The following is an 18225-nucleotide window of genomic DNA, read 5'->3' on the forward strand; positions in this document are numbered from 1 at the left end:
AATACACATATTTCAGAGGGCCCACGTCCACCCCAAGACCCTCCAGGGAGGACAGCTACTCACCATACCAGGAAATAGATGGGTGCCGCTTCAGACAGAACCCCTTGTCTTTTAAAGGGGGGGCTGTTGGCCAGGAGAAACGCTACGACTCGGGCAGGGACCCGGTCACATGCGACCTTGCGTGGTATTTAACTCGCAGGCCAGCCCCGGTCCAGTGGGGCTATATCGCAGCCAATATAGCGTGGAACTGAGGTCTGTGTGTGCTCGCAGGCCAGACTGGGGTGACCACTGGATCTAGATTATCCAGCCCATCGTCCAGTCCGGCAGTTGATTGTAGATCTCACAGGACAAAGAAAACAGGAGAAAAATTTAAATTTAAAATCTAAAAATAAAAAGTTGCCAAGACCAGAGATCCCAGAAAGGAACTCCTGACTAGGCAGAAAAAAACAGAGTACCTATAGCAGGGAGAGGGAGTGTACCCCCTTGGACTGCCAATAGGCATAGCCAAATTCATTTTCTGGCTAGTGTCCTACCCCTCTAGGGGGCAGTATAACCCAATGGTTACGAAGATCAGGAGCTGTGTCTATCAATGAACGAAAGAGAAAATCATATTTCTGAATAAACTTAGAGCATTTCAAATCAGCAACTTCAAATCAGATCCAAATCGCAAAGAAAACCATAGTGTTGAAAATAGCTTAAAATATAGGTTCAGCCAAAACTTTTTTTTATGGTATGGGAAGGCCAAAAACCATATCTACTCTTTACTGCTGTAAAGATTTTCCTTCACCTACTGTCTGGTATAACAGTCCTCTCGTGATTATATTGCTTAGCTCCCTGTTCAGTCCGAGTGCCTTATACCGAAGGTCAGCAATTCTATGGCAGGTTCTCCGTTATGTATGACATCCGGCTGAACTCTATTTGCTCCTTCATTTCTTATTTTGACTTGGTTGATTTTTTTCATATCCATCAAACAATATATGTATATTTTGTGCAATTATTGCTCTAGTGGAGTGTGCAGCAGACCTTTGCGTGTGTGCTTGTTTTTAATGACTACGTGGTCACAACTTGCGGTGGTTAGGTGGAAGGTTGTTGTTTTTTATTACCATGTGTTCCTTAATGATTCAATAAATTTGTGTTATTTTTATTAGGAACTGGCTTGGTGTCTGTTTTTTGGAAAACTATATCTAACTATACCCCGGAAACTCAATAATTTATGATGCTGTTGGGTAACTTGTCTTCTTTTGTTGCCTTATTTTTCTTTCTCACCGTGACTGTGTGGGAAAAAAAAAAAAAAAAATCTGGCTGAAATTATACTTTAATTATTTTCTAGGGAAAAAAAACAAGTTTTCAAGTTTTCGGTGGAGTTTTTAGTTTGCTATCAAAATATAGCTAAAACAAAAAAAGCAATTTCTCCTTATGTACCACATTTTCCATAATGCACTAGGTATTTATATATGTGTTTGTACATACTGTACATAGGAAAAAAGAAAGAAAGCTAGTGATCAGAATCATTACCTTTTCTGGGAGCTTACAGGACAGGTAAAGCATGGCTCCATCGAATGCACGGCCCTGGCCGATAACTTCTCTATGAGTATACAGCAAGGCCACTTTCATTCTAATAGAGGCAATGGAAGGGTTGTAATCCACATGGTATTGATATAACTGCCACTCTTTGGGAAATCCCAGTGCAAATAAGTTTGAAAGAAGCTTCACTGGAGATCCACTTGTCCCTGATAAAATGATATACACAGCATTTAGGTACTTTTATACATGTATTCTCTATAGACACTAGGCATATCATCAAACCTGCATTTGTTTGCATACTGAGATAATGCTCATCCTGTGTATTAGTAGTTCGACCAATGCCTTTTCATGACTTCAAGAGCATGCTAACCACTGATGCACTCACAGGGATCCACTGCTGCATGTTTCCCCTAATATTATTATTATTTTCAGAATATACATTCCAAGATAAGCCAGCAGTAAAAGTGGTTGTAAAGTCACTGTGCACAATTACTAGAACCCCCTCTGTTATAGCCAGCTATATTGTACAGTGTATGTTTTTTTAAATTATGCAGCTCAATAACTTATTTCACAGTGCCGCTGTGTGGTCACATGACCTCCCGTCGCTCTCCTTCCCCGATCTGAGGACTACAGCGGGAGAGACTGAGATTTCCCTCTGATGTCAGCTGGAAAGGGGAGAGGAAGAGAGTGGCGGGAGGTCACTGTGAAAGAAGGTATTGAGCTGCATAATTAGAAAAAAACACATTCACTGCGCAATATAGCTAGCTATAACAGAGGGAATTCTAGTAATTATACACAGTGATTTTACACAGAATAGGATCAGGAGGGGAGGGGAGGGGCGGGAAGCAGATCCGCTCCCACAACACTGACTCAATAGCTGATAGGCAGGGAGGGAGGTGAAGAGGGAGACACTGTGGGATGATGGAGGCAAGTAAACTGACCACAGTATCATGGATCAGAAGCCATGATTATTATTATTAACAGGATTTATGTAGTGCCAACAGTTTACACAGCGCTTTACAACTTGAGGGTAGACAGTGCAACTACAATACACTTTAATACAGTAGGAATCAGGATACCCTGCGCGTTAGAGTTTTTTTACCATGGTAAGCATACTTAGGGGACACACAGGAACAGGCAGGATCAACCAGGTATTTTTCAGCATAGAATGGGACAAATTACACTGCACATGCACTATGCTGTATATCCTGCTTTAAGGCTGGCACACTATTGCGAATTGGATGCAGGTTTCCCCATATCCAATTCGAATGACCGGAGAATGTGACCGGTGCTCAATGGAGCCGGTTCACATGTCTCCGGGGTGGCCGCAGAGCGCACTGCAGAAAAGTCCTTTGCGTCTTTGGCTCTGTTTCAGGTCCAAATTAAGCCAAAAATTCCGACCTAATTTGGACCTGAAACAGTGAACGGGTACGCACCAGACCCCCTGCTGCGAGCCGTGCCACACAGTGTGAAACCAGCCTAAAGAAAGTTTTTTGTTTTTGTTTTTTTAGGGTTACAACTGCTTTAAGAGGTCTCTTGTATACTTCCATTCTTACCAACATTGTATATACACGCAACCCTCAAGGGACCTGACAGTGCAGGTTTATACACAAAGCGTTTAAAAACAACTCTTTAATTTTCACACTGATTCTACACTCTTGATCATCATCACAGTCTACAAGAACCTGCACAGTAAAAAAAAAAAAATGCTGAACCTGCCATTATAAATTGTACAATACACAAATACACATATATAGAACGACACCAAAAAGCTGCTTTTGGGTGTTTACGGTGTTTTCAGGATCTGTGTGAATTCCCTTTCAGGAATGCCATGTAGTAAAATCTTTAGAAATTACCAGTCAGCAGAGCTCAGCCACACTTTTATCACATGCTGGGGACAATTAAAAGGAATGGAAAGAAACTTCCAATGTCTGCAAAACTGATATTAGACCTATCTTTAATAGCAAGATTACAATGCATTTGTCAGTACAACTAAAAAGTGGGTCGTCTAACAGCAAAACTTGAACCCAAAACTTTAGACGTTAGGAAATGGCTTCACCAAGAGAAGTTATTAAAAAGGAAGATCTAACAATGAAGAAAAAAGTACAGAGATGGTCAGATTAAACATTTTACAATACTGCAGCTTCCATTCTATCAGCAGACATGGGTAAAAACTGTCACACTTAACTAATTGAATACGGGGAACATTTACTGCCTTCCTGCCCAGGCCAATTTTTAGCGCTTTTGCAGTTTAAATGACAATTGCGCGGTCATGCAGCACTGTACCCAAACTATTTTTTTTATCATTTTGTTCACACAAATATAGCTTTCTTTGGGTGATAGTTAATCACCACTGGGATTTTTATTTATTGTAAAATGTAAATAACTGCGCTAAGCTAAATAAGACAAAAAGCTGCAGCTGTAGTGGGAATCACTATGAATAGGTATGTAAATGGGAAAGCTGCGCTACAACAATTGATATACTGTGAATTAAATCAGCAATGATACAGGGTTAGACTACAGTCCAGACACATAGCACAGATTGAACATGTATAATGGTTTAGGACAGTCCAAAGAAAGAGGATTCCAAGGTGCAGATGCAAGGATGATAAATCCGCCACCAAAAGGTCACTCCAAAAAGCCACGGTGAAGCATGCTGTGGGTGTACGCTTACCAAAAGGAGAAAGGTTAAGGGCCTTGTAAAGTCTCAAGATGACCAGCTACAGGGGAATACCTCTCTTAACCAGATCCTAATAGGTCCAGGGATCCTCTACATCGAACAAATGCAAACCACCAGCCTCCTCATCCAACTCAGTGGATGGCCACACGTGAAAAAGAGAGGATACCACAATAGTGCAGATGGTTTTGATATTTTAATAGATATCATAAAAATAGAAATACACTCACAATTTTGGTGCAAATAAGCGCTTTGTCAAGAAGTAATTCAAAATCACCGCCGCAGCCCGACTTCCGGATGCAGAGTTATGACGTCAGCACGCCTGTCCCGACGTACGTTTCGTTACAACTAACGTCTTCCAGGGGATACGGGCGGCGTGCTGAGTCATCACTTAAATGCCGTAGGAGGTATCCGCCCCGTCCGGAAGTCTGAAGCGATCGGCGCCATCTTGGACCTGGGAGGTCCCGAACAACATATACAAATAACAGGCATGTCCTCTGGATTAGGAGAAGCCAAAGGAGCCATCAATAGTCCGGGATTTGACCGGAAATTAGCCATGTCCATTGAGTTGAAAGAGGCCAAAGAAACCATCATAAGTTTGGGATTAGCCGAAAATACTACATATAGCGGCCGCATCATCTAAATCAAAGGAGGGCGCGGAAGCCATCTTAACTCAGGGACATGGTTAAATAATAAAACCACAATACAAAATCAATATATTTTGGAATAAAAGATATCAAAAACAATATATTAGACAATAAACAAATTAAGAATAAAAGTAAAGATAAAAATCCGACCAGAGTTGCCTCCAAAAGGTATCTGTTCATTAAGACATAGACATGATCACCACTGAATATCAGTAAAGAGCTGAATATATACCAAACCTTGGTGAATGATAACACCCAGGTTGATAGTGAATACAAATATATAAAATTGTAAAATACAAGAAGAAAAAATATATAAAAATAAAAGGTAAATAAGTCAATAAATAAATACAACCAACTGAATGGTATAAATATAGGGCCGCCAATCATGGCTATAGATATCATATGATTCACAGAGCCCATGGTGGATGCAACTCATTCTGGATAATATAAATAATGTTGACCTCATTAATATATAAAATCTAAATGACTCATATAAAAATGGCTCATATAGCAATCCCCACAGTTCCAAATAAATCGCAGAGCCCATAAGGATGCGACTTGCTCATGAAAAGTCTAATGGACCAAAATGAGTTAATGGACCAATACTGGATGAATGAAGAATAGTCAATCAAAATGTAAATTATGAGTTGTCGAAGAAGGCGTTAACATCCGTGTCTATATTCAAACCAAAAGGGGAGAAGCATTTTGTCCTATAGATCCAAGACATTTCCAGCTTGGAGAGTCCCCTAACGAAGGGTTCCCCCCTCCAGTGTGGAACAAACTTGTCGATCCCCATAAAGATGGTATTATGGGGATTCTTGTTGTGTTTTAACCTGTAATGATTGGACACGGAATGTTTCTTGAACCCTTTCTTTATGTTAGCTATATGCTCGTTAAGCCTAACATATAGGGGTCTTTTAGTCCTCCCTATATATTGCAAGCCACAAGGGCATTGCAAGAGGTAAACGACACCAGTCGTAGAGCAAGAAATGAAGGGTTTGATGTCAAATGTAATGCCTGTACTTGTTGATACGAATTCCTTGACATTCCTCTTTTTGCATTTATTAACCACGCAGGTCTGGCAGCGGTTACATCTAAAAAAACCTGTGAGTTGACTGAGGAAAGTAGGCTTGGGCCCGGGAGGGTTAAGGACATTCGGAGCTAGTCGATCCCATAAATTAGACGCTCCTCTAAATATCACACGAGGTTGTTCTTGTAACACATCGGATAAATGGCGGTCACTCTTCAGAATGTGCCAATGTTTACGGATTATATTTTTTATATTTTTATGCTGCGTAGAGAAGGTGGTGACGAAAGGGGCACTAAACGAAGCTTTCGCAGTTTTAGCACAAACTGCAGTGGACAACATGTTGGATCTGTCCATCTTTTTAACTTCTTTATTTATTGCTAAATAAATTAAAAAAGACGGAAAATGTATTTTTGGGGAGGGAACGTATTTTTCTTTGTTTCTGTTATAAAACTTTGCAAATAAATGATTGCGCTTCATAAATTTAGGCCAAAATCTATTCTGGTATTCTGTAAAGATAACCAAAATCAGTGTATCTTTATCTGTTAAGAAAGTTAAGAGTCCACAAACTATGGTATATATCTGAAAATTGATCAATCCTGATGTCTACAGGAAAGTAGACAGTCCTAGGTATTTAGTAAGAGACATGGCTGTTTTTTTTTTTTTTTTAAGTTGTATTTTTTTTGTTATAAACTTCTGGAAAATTAAGAAATTAAAAAATATTTTTGCTTTATTTTTTATTTTTATTTTTTTTTTACATACTGTCATCAGGGGAGTAGGGCATCATCATATAATTGGTGTGGTCGGTGATCAAGTACACTAACCAGTGACAGTATGGAAAAAAATATGTAATTATTTTTCTTCAATTTTATATTTTATTACATTTTTATTCTTTTTTACATTTGATTTTTTTTTTTTTTTTTTACCACATTGTGACCAGAGCAATACATTCTTACCATAGTAACATTGTACTACTCTGGGGAAGTTATCAGGATTTTTTAATAATTTTTTTTACACATAATGATTGCTTAGCAAACATTTTACTGAATTAAATTGGTTCATTCAGTTTGTTTTGTGCGATAAGAGCTGTAGAGATTAGAGATAGCTATAGATTAGAGATAAACATTGTACAAATGGGCTGTGATTGGCCCTGTTAGTACCATGTGATTACATTGACCAATCACAGCTAGCAACACAATTGTGCACAATGGATGGCATGAAAGGAAGACATCCATTGTTTACAACTGCCATGTGACCTGCTGTGATTGGTCACAGTCGTCACATGGTACCAACAGGGAGCCGATACACTGATCAGTTACCAGCTGTGGGACACAGCCGGTGACAGATCACGCAGCTGCGCAACCCACAAGTGACGTTTTCTGAAAGGACATCCTATCACATCAACTCGGTAAAGCCGAAGCCCGGCCTTCATTTCGCGATAAGCCAGGCGAGAAGGTATTAAATTTGCATAGAATACCAAAAATTATATTTGGAATCATGATTAAGTCATTATGTTAAATTAAATGGTTTTAAAATATGGGGGTGCTAAAAAGAATGTCGAATTTAGATTCTTTTGACTTAGATTCTTTAGACCACGGAAAAGCTTTCCACTGAGCTATGTCTCTGATGTTCATTGAAGGACACAGCTCCTGATCTTCTTAACCATTGGGTTATACTGCCACCGACAGCAGACACTAGGCAGAAAAAAGTCTGGCTACGCCTCTGGGAAGTCCCAAGGGGTATACTCCCTCTCTCTGCTATAGCTTTTCAATTTTGTTACAAGCAGTGCCAGAAGAATTACAACTCCTTAGAAGGGCAGGTGCCGTGTCCATCGATGAACATCAAATAAATGGATTTTAAGGTAAGTCAAAAATAGGGATAGACCGATATGGTTTTTTCAGGGCCGATACCGGTACCGATATTTTGGTCACAACGCAAACGCCAATATAGGCCGATATTTTGTACATTTAAAGTTTTGACAATTTCTGACACACATCTGGTACTGAACATGTTAATTTTTGTTTGATGCTTAATGCCTGGCTTGTTGGTACCCTGTGGTGGGTGGGTGGCTGGCTGTTTGGCACCCTGTGGTGGGTGGCTGGCTGTCTGGCACCCTGTGGTGGGTGGCTGGCTGTCTGTCTGGCACTCTGTGGTGGGTGGCTGGCTTGCTGGCACCCTGTGGCGGGTGGCTTCCTGGCACCCTGTGGAGGATGCCTGGCTGGCTGGCACCCTGTGGTGGATGGCTGGCTGGAACCCTGTGGTGGGTGGGTGGCTGGCAGCCTGTGGTAGGTGGGTTGCTGGCGCAGGGGCTGTGAGTGGCTGGCTGGAACAAGGGCCTGTGGGCGGCTGGCTGGTACAGTGTCTGTGGCTGGCTGGATGTCTGGCACTCTGTCTGTGGGTGGCTGGCTGTCTGGCACCCTGTGGTGGGTGGCTGGCTGGCTAAAATCCTATGGTGGGTGGCTGGCTGGCACCCTGTGGTGGGTGGCTTGCTGGCTGGCACCCTGTGGTGGGTGACTGGCTGGAACCCTGTGGTGGGTGGGTGGCTGGCAGGTACAGGGCCTGTGGGTGGCTGGCTGGTACAGGGCCTGTGGGTGGCTGGCTGCCTGGTACAGGGCCTGTGGGTGGCTGGCTGCCTGGTACAGGGCCTATGGTGGCTGGCTGCCTAGTACAGGGCCTATGGGTGGCTGGCTGCTACAGTGCTTGTGGCTGGCTGGCTGGTACAGGGCCTGTGGATGTGGGTGGCTGGCTGGCACCGGGCTGCTGTGGGAGGGGGTGTGGCTGTGATACACTCCCGCGAGACTAGTCCCGACTCCAGACGATGCTGTCCAAGGCAAGGGAGCCGGCCTAAGAAGGCAGAATGACATCACAAAAATATCGGCAATATTGGCCAGTTCCGGGGCCGATACCGATAGTAGGGAAAGTGCATATCGGCCTTGCCGATAATTGGTCTATCCCTAGTCAAAAATTCCATTTTCTCTTCCGTTCATTAATGGACACAGCTCCTGATTTTCTTAACCATTGGGACGTCCCAAAACAGTGTTAAACATTAAGGGGTGGCAACAGCGAAAAATAAATTCCCAAGGGTAACATTAGCCAACCAGGTAAACAGGAGCTCAACCAAAACAGCCGGAGCTCACCTGAAAAAAAAAAATATATTGATTGATCTCCTGTACTGCCCGACTTTTGAACTCCCCTTGCTTTCTGCCTGCACCTGACCTCGGCTCCCCTCTGACCTTGAACCTGCATGCTCCTTTGGATTCCACGCCGCCTGCCTGTTGTTGACCCGGCCTGTGAACTGATCCATTTGCCTGAGAGCCCCCAGAGTGAGTGTCCTTCAGCCTGCCTGCTGTTCAGATCCTCCTACCTGCTGGTTGTCTCCTTTTAAAGCATCTGGGACCTTGGAGCTGCCCGTCAAACAGCTGATCTGCCAGGCCCTCGTACCATTCTGCTCTCCCATGCCACCTGTCTGCTTTACCTGGGGCCGCGAGTCAGATACGCAAGGGAGGCCTTCCTCTGCACCATTGAGCTCATCAGTCAGGTACGTGAGAAATTGACAGTATCAGACAGCCATGTCTGAGTCCGAGTGAGGAAATTCCCCCATGGAAGAACTTCCGCCAACCCTCAAGGCTGGTACCTCATATGCAACTGCGGTAGTGATGTTACCACCAGAACCAAGGGTATCCACACCCAAAAGATTTGTGGGTGAACGAAGCAAATACAGAGCCTTTCATAATGCATGTGAACTCTATTTTTCCCTGCAACCCCGCACCTTTTCATTGGAAGCCACCAAAGTGGGCTTCGTTATCTCCCTGTTGACCGAAGAACCCCAAGCCTGGGCACATTGACTTCTGGAACAAAAGGCCAAATCGCTAAACAACCTCACCACGTTCTTTGACGCTATGTCCTAACTTTATGAGGACCCCTAGCAGACTGCTTCTGCTGAGGCCGCAATATATGTACTTTAACAAGGCCACAGAGCGGCAGAGGACTACGTGGCCGAGTTCAGGCTTTGGAGTTCTGATACCAATTGGAACGATGCGGCCCTTCGTTACCAATTTCGGATGGGACTATCTGATCCTCTAAATGAACTGGCACGGGATACCCCAATCTCTGGATGCACTTATTAACTTGTCAATTCAGATTGACCGACGCCTAAGGGAACTTCGCTCCGAAAGATCCTCAGGCCAATATCGGCCAACTTGGATGCTACCTAAAGTTCCCAGTTTCTCCTGCCAGACTCCTCCTGCTCCATTCGCTCCGGCCCCGGACACCTCCAAACCAATGCAGTTGGGCTTGCTTCGTCCCTCTCTCACCATGGAGAAACGACAGCGCAGACGAATCAATAACCTCTGTATGTATTGTAGGGAACCCGGGCATTATGTGAGGTCCTGTCCTGCAAAGATGCGGAAGTGCCTTTCAATCTCTTCAATGCATGTTCCTGTTTCACCTAACCAAGCCTCTCATCTTACTCTCCCCATCATGTTACAGCTCCCAGGAAGGAGTATCTAGGTATCCGTCATAATCGATTCCGGAGCCTGCAGCTGCTTCATAGACTTGACGCTTGCAGCCAAACACCTCATTCCACTTCAACCAAAGGCCCGGGGACTAGCCGTACATCTTGCTGATGGCTCTGTCATTAAATCCGGTCCGGTAACACAGGAGACGGTCCCTTTGCTTACTATCATTGCTTCCCATCACAAAGAGTTTTTACGCCTGGATGCCATTTCATCACCTCTGCTCCCCCTCATCTTAGGTATGCCCTGGCCACAGGCCCATAACCCCCAAATCAACTGGGCCAATGGAGAAATCAAATTTCCTTCAAGCTATTGCCAGCAACATTGCCTGCAAGAAGCCTCAGTCAACCCCTCACCCTTACTCTGCCTCGACTCAGACCTTGAATTACGAAAAGCAATCCCAGTGGCATACCACGATTTACTGGACGTATTCAGTAAGAAGGGTGCAGAGACCCTCCCTCCTCATAGGTCCTACGACTGCCCTATTGAACTGTTACCAGGGGCTGAGGTCCCTTTCGGAAGGATTTACCCTTTAACTGAGCTTGAATTGGGCACGCTAAAGGACTATATTGATGACAACCTAAAAGGGTTTATTCGCCCATCTACCTCTCTGGCTGGCACAGGCATCTTCTTTCTTGAAAAGAAGGACCATTCATGCGACCCTGCATAAACTACAGAGAATTGAACAAGATTACTGTAAAGAACCGTTATTCTCTGCCTCTTGTGCCCGAACTGTTTCAAAGACTGGGAGCCGCAGTCATCCTTACTAAAATGGATCTCCGGGGAGCATACAATCTAATCCGTATTCGAGAAGGAGATTAATGGAAAACGGCATTTTGTACTCGATTTGGGCACTTCGAGTACCTAGTTATGCCTTTTGGCTTATGTAATGCACCGGCCACCTTTCAGCACTTTGTAAACGACATTTTTCGTGACTATCTGAACTTGTACATCATCGTGTACCTGGATGACATCCTGATTTTCTCCTCGTCAGTTGATGACCACCGTAGACATGTCCGAAATGTGCTAACCCGACTACGGTGGTCATCAACTGAGGAGGAGAAAATGAGAATGTCATCCAGGTACGCGTACAAGTACAGATAGTCATGAAAAATGTTGTTGACAAAGTGCTGAAAGGTGGCCAGTGTATCTAGTTCTTAGGTCTGATCATCTCTGTTGAAGGCATCAAGATGGACCCTCAGAAAGTCACCGCCATCTTAGATTGCCTAGCTCCTATGGACAGGAAGGGGGTTCAACGCTTCATCGGGTTTGCCAACTTCTACCGGAAGTTTATTAGGGGGTTCTCTGCTATTATCGCCCCCATTACCGAACTAACTAAACAAGGAACCCGATTCCTCTGGTCTCCCAAAGCGCAATCTGCCTTTGAAGCTGTTCACGTCAGCACCCATCTTGAAGCACCCTGACCCTGCCTTACCGTTTGTTCTTGAAGTTGACGCCTCGGAAGTTGCAGTGGGGGCTGTGCTGTCTCAACGGGCTTTCTTTTCCCGCAAATTATCTTTAGCAGAAAGAAATTATGATGTGGGAGACCGCAAGCTTTTGGCCATCAAGGCCGCATTGGAAGAATAGCGTTACTTACTTGAAGGTGCAGCACATCCCATTCTTGTCTATACAGACCACGAGAATCCAGAATATCTGAGAACGGCTAAGAGATTAAAACCTTGGCAGGCAAGGTGGGCACTTTTTTTTTACAGATTCTCATTCCATATAATGTACAGGCCAGGGTCAAAGAATACAAAACCAGATGCACTTTCACCTATGTTCAACGACCCTGAAAGGTCCACACTCCCAGACACCATCCTTCCCTCAGGAAACTTTTTTATACTACAGGAGAATCTCCTATCCCGAATCAAACAGGCTTCTGCTGAGATTGCTTTGTCTTTTGAAACCAGCTTACTGGCACAGGATGGCCTACTGTGGCATGAATGTAAAATTGTTGTACCGAAGGACTTAAGAATGACAGTGTTAGAGCTCTGTCATGACCACAAGCTGGCCGGACACTTCGGTGCCCTGAAGACGGCCGAACTGGTACAACGCACGTTCTGGTGGCCTCAGGTGGTAGGCGACTGTAAGATCTATGTGGAGTCTTGTACTACTTGCTCACAAAGCAAGAACAGCAGGGTAAAGGCCTGGGGTTTACTGAAGCCATTGCCCGTTCCAAAGAGACCCTGGAAAATTATCTCAATGGACTTCATTGTGGAACTCCCCCGGCAAAGGATTTTTCTACCCTCTTCATGGTGGTGCACAGACAGTCCAAAATGGCCAATTTTTTGCCAATGAAAGGAACACCCTCGGCTGTGGAAACTAAAAATTTTCATTAAAGAAATTGTAAGGCTCCATGGAGTTCCGGCCAACATCGTGTCCAACCGGGGTGTCCAGTTCACCTCCAGGTTCTGGAAAGCTCTTTGTGGTTCTCTAGAGATTGAATTAGCTTTTTCCTTCGCATACCACCCTCAGACGAACGGACAAACGGAAAGAACCAATCAGACCCTGGAGCAGTACCTCCATTGCTTCTCTTCCTTCTCCCAAGATGACTGGGTCTCTTTACTCCCCATTGCCGAGTTTGCTTATAATAACTCTTTCCATTTTGCCATCAAACAAACTCAGTTTTTTGCTAATTACGGCTTTCACCCTTCCTTCCTGCCTAGTATTCTACCTGAATGCTCAATCCCTGCGGTCTCTGAAACAATAATTTCGTCTCTGAAAACAAGAAACTTTTACAAGAGACTATGGCCAAGACACAGGAGTATAATAAAAAAAGATCTTTGACAGGAAGAAACGAGGAGTACTAATTCTGGAACCCTGCAACCAGGTATGGTTGTCTACAGTAAACTTGAAAATGGCTTGCCCCTCCAAAATATTGGGCTCTAAGTTTGTGGGTCCCTTCCCTGTTAAGAGGAAGATCAATGACATAGCCTATGAGCTAGAATTACCCGATTCACTTAAAGTTCACCCCGTCTTCCATGTGACTCTGTTGAAACCTGTGGTTCTGAATCCCTTTCCTGAATGAAATACTGGTCCACCAGAGCCTATAATAGTCAATGGAGAGGAGGAATTCGAAGTGGAAACAATCTTGGATTGTAGAAGGAGGTACAATCAGGTTCAGTATCTAATTAAATGGAAGGGGTATGGACTGGAAGATAACTCTTGGGAACCTGAAAGCAATATTCATGCTAACGAACTAATGCAATCCTTCAAGAGATCCCATGCCGAGAAGTTGGCTCAATTGGGCATCTGGAGGCTGCCCTTTAGGAGGGGGGGATGTCATGGGTCTGCTACCTAAGGGTTAACTTACTCTGCAGACTAATTGCAGTGATTGGCAACAGGCTGCCTTATTGAAACTCCTCAGCAGCATTGTGTCTTTGCTGTCTGATCTGCAGCTTTCTGTGACCCCTGCTCCTATTTACCTGCTTCTGTGATTGATCTCCTGTACGACCCGGCTTGACTTTTGGACTCCCCTTGCTTTCTGCCTGCATCTGATCTCGGCTCCCCTCTGACCTTGAACCTGCATGCTCCTTTTGATTCCATGTCGCCCGCCTGTTGTTGACCCGGCCTGTGAACTGATCCGTTTCCCGAAGAGCCCCCAGAGTGAGTGTCCTTCAGCCTGCCTGCTGTTCGGATCCTCCTACCTGCTGGGCGTCTCCTTTTAACCGCTTTACCACCGCCCACAGTAATATTACTGCGGCAGAGTGGCTCGTTATCGTCTGACGACGTAGTACTTGCGCGCCGCCGGAGGCTCGCTCCCGCTGTTTTCATTCACAGCGGGAGTCGGGCCAGGGGAGGAGCAGCGGCGGGCGGATCTCCATAGTGACAGGGAGTGACAGATCGGAGTGTTCAGCATAGCTGGACATCCGATCTGTCCATGACTCACTCAGTCACCTCCCCCCCTACACGTCAGTAAGCACCAGGCATACATTAACCCCTCCCTCTCCAATAAAATTAACCCCTTCCCTGCCAGTGTAATTTTTACAGTAACGGTGCATATATATAGCACGGATTACTGCAGTAATGTCACTGGTACCCCCAAAAGTGTCAAAAATGTCAGTCAAGGGTCCGATCTGTCCGCCGCAATGTCGCAGTCCCGCAAAAAAAAATCGCAGATCGCCGCCATTACGCGTTAAAAAAAAAAACACCAAAAATGACAGAAATCTTTCCCTTTGTTAGTAAACGCAATAACTTTTGCGCAAACCAATCAAAATACGCTTATTGCGATTTTTTTTTACCAAACATAGGTAGCAGAAAACAAATTGGCCAAACATTTTTTAAAAAATTGGTTTTTACATCTTTTTTGGGGGGAATTTCATATAAGAAAATGTTAAAAATATTGTTATTTTTTCAAAATAAACGCTCTTTTTTTGTTTATAGCGCAAAAAGTAAAAATCGCACAGGTGATCAAATACCACCAAAAGAAAGCTCTGTTTGTGGGAAAAAAAGGACGTAAATTTCGTTTGGGTACGGCGTCGCACGACCGCGCAATTGTCAGTTGAAGTCGCACAGCGCCAAATCGCAAAAAGTGGCCTGGACGGAAGACAGCAAAATCCTCCGGTGGTAAAGTGGTTAAAGCATCTGGGACCTTGGAGCTGCCCGTCCAACAGCTGACCCGCCAGACCCTCATACCATTGCTCTCCCGTGCCACCTGTATGCTCTACCAGGGGCCGCAAATCAGATACGTAAGGGAGGCCTTCCTCTGCACCATCGGGCTCATCAGTCAGGTACCTGAGAATTTGACAGTACGTCTTTCACATACGATGGTAAATCTTCCTAGAAGTAGATTTGCTAGCTTTTAACAGTGTTAGAATCACCGACGCAGACAAAACTCTATCTATCAGCACCTGGCGTTCAACAACCAAGCCGTCAAAGCCAGTGAATGAAAAGCAGGATGGAAGATTCATCCTTGGGACAGCAGATCCTCCCTGAAAGGAAGCTTCCAAAGAATGTAAGCAACCAGCTGCACCAGAACGGCGTACCAAGCCCGACGAGGCCAGTCCGGAGCCATTAAGATGACCGGAATACCTTCTACTTCGATCCTGCGTAGAAGTCTTGGAAGAAGCTTGAGAGGATGGAAAGCATAATATCAAACTATAATGACCCCACAGGGCCACCAGCGCGTTTGTGGCATTCACGTGACCAAGCCATAAACCTCTGCAACTTTCTGTTTAGCCGACACGCAAACAGATCCACTTCGGAGATGCCCCCACCGGAGACACAACTGATAAAACACCTCTGGATGAAGGGAAAATCTGCCAGCCAGTTCTCTACCCCGGAAATGTGTAAAGTGGAGAGGGCTGGAACAAACCGTTCTGCCCACCTTAGAATGCCGGCTACCTCCAAAGCCTCCAGGACATTTCTTGTGCCCCCCTGGTGATTGACATAAGCCACAGCTGTGGAAATTATCTGATTTAATGTGCACTGGAAATCACTGAAGACGATCCATCAAATGGTCCTGGCACAGTCTGATTGCTCGGAGTTCCAAGACATTGATCAGTAGTCTGGACTCTTCCAGTGTCCAGAGCCCCTGAGCAGAATTTTTGCCGAGGACACCTCCCCAGTGGGACAGGCTGGTATCCCTGGTGAAGACTGATCAATACAAGGGGACACCTTCAATCCCCAGCTCAGCCAAATCGGATTGTCCAGAGACTGCGGAGTCTTGTCCCAATTGGTCAGAATCTCCCTTTGCAGGGACCTCGTATGGAACTGTGCAAACGGAACCGACTCAAAGGTAGACACCATCAGGCCCAGCAACCGCATGCAAGTCCGGAGGGATGACCATCTGCTAGACAGCAGGAGATAAATTGCAGACTGCAATTTCTGGAGTTTGTCCAGAGAAAGGAGCACTCTGGCTGGGTCGAGTCCAGAGTCAGACCCAGATAGTCCAGCTTTGTGGAAAGAACCAGAGCAGACTTCTGAAAATTAGGAATCCAGCGGTTGCAGATGTGGAAGAATCCTCACTATCAGAGGATTCCGGGAGCGTGGTCGCAACCCAGCAGGGTGACCCATGTCTGCAGTGTCTGAATCAGATTCAGAATTTGATGAAACAGATGAGGCAGGGAAGGCTTGGGGGGGGGGGGGGCTTTTTGCTAGCCTGTCGCCCGAAAGCCACCTCCACCCAGGACACAAAGGACTCCAGGACTGCTGTCAGTGCATCGATGGATGGTGGGGACTCAGAGGGCCCCACAGCCTCAGAGAGGGGATCAGGTGGGAGGATGTGCTCAAAGACTCCATGAGTCACCAGGGGGACCCCACAAAAAGTGTAAAACACTGCAAAGGGACAGCACCCACTGCGCTTGCACACCACCCGGTCGTCAGGCACAAAGGACCAAGCGATCCTCAGCAGAGAGGGAGAGGACCCCACCAGACTCACCACCTAGCAAAAAAAAGGCACCCGCAGCCACCAGGATAATCTGCACTCCATGTGCGGCGATCAGTAAGTAAAGAAATTCAGGAGTCAGCACCAGAGGATGAAGAGGGGTTCCCACCGCCAAAATCGCCGCCCACAGGGCTTCAATCATGGTCATCACTATTTTCAATGGCAAACAACCGCAAAATGGACACCGGGCTGCACAAACAGGGCCACCATGCATTAGAGCACACAAACTACAAAAAAAATGCCAGCCCCGGCGAGGCACCACAGGGCTCCCAGGAGGGATCCCTAGGCCTCAAGGACAGTCCAAGGCAGGAGTCCCCATCAGGTACAAACCCCATAACAACCCCCCGCACAGTCTATCTCCGGGTCGCCGCAGGCGCACACCACCCCCCTCCCCCCACCCAAGGAGGTAGACGGGACCAACCCCACAGCCCCAGCGTTAGTGCCAAACTTTTTTTTTTTTGCTTAGTGTCCTACTCCTGTAGGAAGCAGTATAACTCAATGGTAAGAAGATAAGGAGCTATGTCCGTCATTTAACGAAAGAGAGACCATTTTAAATGGTCTTTAGCCTAGAAAAGATGCCCGCATTTCTGGATCATGTTCAGTTATGGCTTCTTCTTTGCATGATTGATCTTTACCTTGCATTTTTGATGTTATGGTGACCTGTGTTCACACAGTGATTTTTGGAAATATTCCAAAGCCCATGCAGTGATGTCCATAACAAAATCATGCCTGTTTTTAATGCAGTGCCATCTGAGGAGCAGAAGATCACAATTATCCAATATTGTGTTTAGGTCTTGTCCCTGGCGCACAGAAATTTCTCCAGATTCTTGGAATCTTTTGGTATTATGTACTGAAGATCATAGGGTCCCCAACCTTTTGGACATCATGGACCACGAAACCTCAACTTTGAATCCTGCGAACTACTAACATGATTTTTACATGCCTGATACACACAACAATGTTCCGCCTTTCTGCCTCCTTTTCACTGTTTGGCAAACGCTGCTATAGATGATAATATATTTAATGTCTTTGCAAATTTACCTTAAACATTATTATGATATTCTTCAACAATTTATAGATTCAGCCTTTTACAAATTGGTTAACCTCTGCTCATTTTTACTTCTGAGACGCTTCAATTCTAAGATGCCTTTTTTTATACTCAATTTTGCTTATTAACCTGATTAGTTGTAAAATGTTCTTCCAGACCTTCCTTGTTAGCACCACTTATTTTGCCAATTTTTTGTTGAGACGTGCTGCTGTCATTTTCAAAATTACCTTATTTTTTTCTTTTTTTTTTTTTTTTAGCCACTTGACCTTTGGAAGATTTACCCCCTTCATGACCAGGCCATTTTTTGCGAAACAGCAAAGCAATACTTTAACTGAAAAATTAAGAAGTCATGCAACGTTGTACCCAAATGAAATTTAAACACAATATTCCCCACACATTCAAG

The 18225-nt window shown here is 44.9% G+C and overlaps 1 protein-coding gene across 1 annotated transcript in view; it reads right to left on the reverse strand.

Annotated features, from left to right (window-relative positions):
• Positions 1 to 18225, reverse strand: part of PIWIL4 (piwi like RNA-mediated gene silencing 4) — a 558880-nt gene that overhangs the window by 468427 nt on the left and 72228 nt on the right. Inside the window, exon 2 of the mRNA XM_082244560.1 lies at positions 1516 to 1730. Coding sequence (XP_082100686.1) covers positions 1516 to 1730 — 215 coding nt within the window. The remainder of the gene's footprint in view (positions 1 to 1515; positions 1731 to 18225) is intronic.

Source organism: Pelophylax lessonae (genome assembly GCF_965119305.1).
Source record: "Pelophylax lessonae genome assembly, chromosome: 2".
Lineage (NCBI taxonomy): Eukaryota > Metazoa > Chordata > Amphibia > Anura > Ranidae > Pelophylax > Pelophylax lessonae.